This window comes from Austrofundulus limnaeus, unplaced genomic scaffold (assembly GCF_001266775.1).
Source record: "Austrofundulus limnaeus strain Quisiro unplaced genomic scaffold, Austrofundulus_limnaeus-1.0 Scaffold937, whole genome shotgun sequence".
NCBI lineage: Eukaryota > Metazoa > Chordata > Actinopteri > Cyprinodontiformes > Rivulidae > Austrofundulus > Austrofundulus limnaeus.
In genome coordinates this window covers 36,489-38,414 of record NW_013953339.1, presented here as the reverse complement: position 1 = coordinate 38,414, position 1,926 = coordinate 36,489, and the positions used below count along the sequence as shown (strand labels likewise).

The window sequence follows — 1,926 nt, the reverse complement described above, 5'->3', positions numbered from 1 at the left end:
ATCCAGGACAGCCCAACCCTATCCAGGACATGGAAAATTAAAATACGAAGCAACTGGACTTCTGTTCTGTAGCTGAAGATGCTTGGAGATACAAGATGTAAACTGCATGACTCGAGGTTTGTATCATTATTGGATTGATCATCCTTCATCCTCACCTCCCTTCAAGTAAAAGTCAGATGAAATGAGACATGAGCGTTCACACTGCAGTCGCTTTGAAATACATCAGATTTGTATCTGATTCAGTACCATGTAATGAAAAGACCTGGGTCGGATTTGGAAATAAAAAATCACATTTGTCTCGTTCAGATTGTCAGGAAAAACATCTAATATGGGTCGTATTTGTTAGGCACTTTATTAAATGCACTGTGCTATTCATGCAGTGTGTCAGTGTTAACAGGTGAGCTTCATCATATCATTTCTAAATCTATCTAAATGTTTTCTGCTTTGGTTTGAAAATTTGTTGAGAAATGTTGGCGTGCTCTACGTCTGTGGGGCTCCACAATGTTTTTATGGTGTTTTATCCATTTAATGCTGGACTCGCTTCCTAATTTTCCACTTTTGATGTTCTTTAAATCCTGATTTTCAAAAACTAAACTGTTTTGGAATCAGTGCATAGAGCCTTTCGAATGAAAAGAGAAAAAAAAAGACTGTATAATAACTTTGCCTACATTTGCCTGCAGTGTGAATGAAGCCATAGACCTATTAATCTTCTGAGCTGTGGTCAGAGGAACAGGAAGCAGCCTTAAGATGATCTTGTAGCTTTTATCTGGAACTTCTCTAATCTTCTCTGTGAGCTCCTGAGACAGATTATTGTTTTTCTGCTCCACATTCAGACTTTGACASGACACYAAACTACACAGAACMTGTTTGTTTCCTTTAAACAGGCTGAAATGTTGATGGAAAGCTAACACTTAGTTTCAAACAGAACCATAATGCAAAGATAAAGTCTCTTTGAAAAGACTAACAAATCTGCTTTTTTGTGTCCATTTCTTTGCAAAATAAACGATAAACAATTTCATTTTACAATTATTTGTGTACTCTATCACATACCACACTACATGCAAATAAGCTACTAACATATGTCTGTATGCATGTGTGCAAAAATTTAAAAATACTTATAATTTAAAGGGACGAGGGCTCTCAAATGCTTTATCCTTCTTCCTGTTCATCTTCTTGTTGGGTTGTCTGCAGTTTCTGAACTCAGTGATGTTTTTTCACAGCGCTCCCTCTGGACTCACCAACCTCTTCATTCTGCCAGAGACAAACAATGCTAAATACCTGATGTAAAAAGAAAGGTTAAAGTTAAAATAAAGCTTGGACATGGATGTAAACAGCTCTGTCTGTCCTGTCACCCGCTGTTTACCATCGGTTCCTGTTTCAGTTTTCACTAAGCACACAAAGGAGRTATTTAAAAGTATAAAACTGCATCAAAAAAGTCAATTTGATCTTTATTTTACCTGCTWWGATTCAGATTATCCAGGGTGGTATTTAGCATCCCATCAACGTTCAGCCATTTTGTTTCAACCTTTCACCTCCCGCGTAAAAACAACACAACAATATTTTAAAACTATGGAGGAAAACAACTAAAAGCACAAAAGGAAATAATTTACCGCGTTGGGAGCAACACAAAATGTTTTCTTAATAAAAGTTCATAAAGCTAATTCGTTTGTTATATAAAAATATAAAGCGTGTCTTTTCTACGTACGATTTGTATAAGGTAGGAGCTACGCGGGCGCACACTGGAGTACTTCCGGTGTTAAAGTATGGCAGGCTGTTTGAACATAAAATCATATCACAAGTTATCTGTAATAATTTAACAATAAAATAATTTTCATGTTAACTGGTAATGGTAATTTCATTCAACAATCATGTAAACATAAAGATATAAACCAGCGTGTCTTTTCTACGTACGATTTGTATAAGGTA

General features: G+C 36.0%; 1 protein-coding gene across 1 annotated transcript in view; it reads right to left on the bottom strand.

Moving 5' to 3' along the window:
- Positions 1–1,282, bottom strand: part of taf2 (TAF2 RNA polymerase II, TATA box binding protein (TBP)-associated factor) — a gene marked incomplete at its 3' end in the record, with an annotated part of 38,299 nt that extends 37,017 nt beyond the window's left edge. The window contains 1 exon segment of the mRNA XM_014029660.1: positions 1,120–1,282. Within this exon segment, the coding sequence (XP_013885114.1) occupies positions 1,120–1,169 (50 nt within the window).
- Positions 1,283–1,926: the final 644 nt, after the last annotated feature.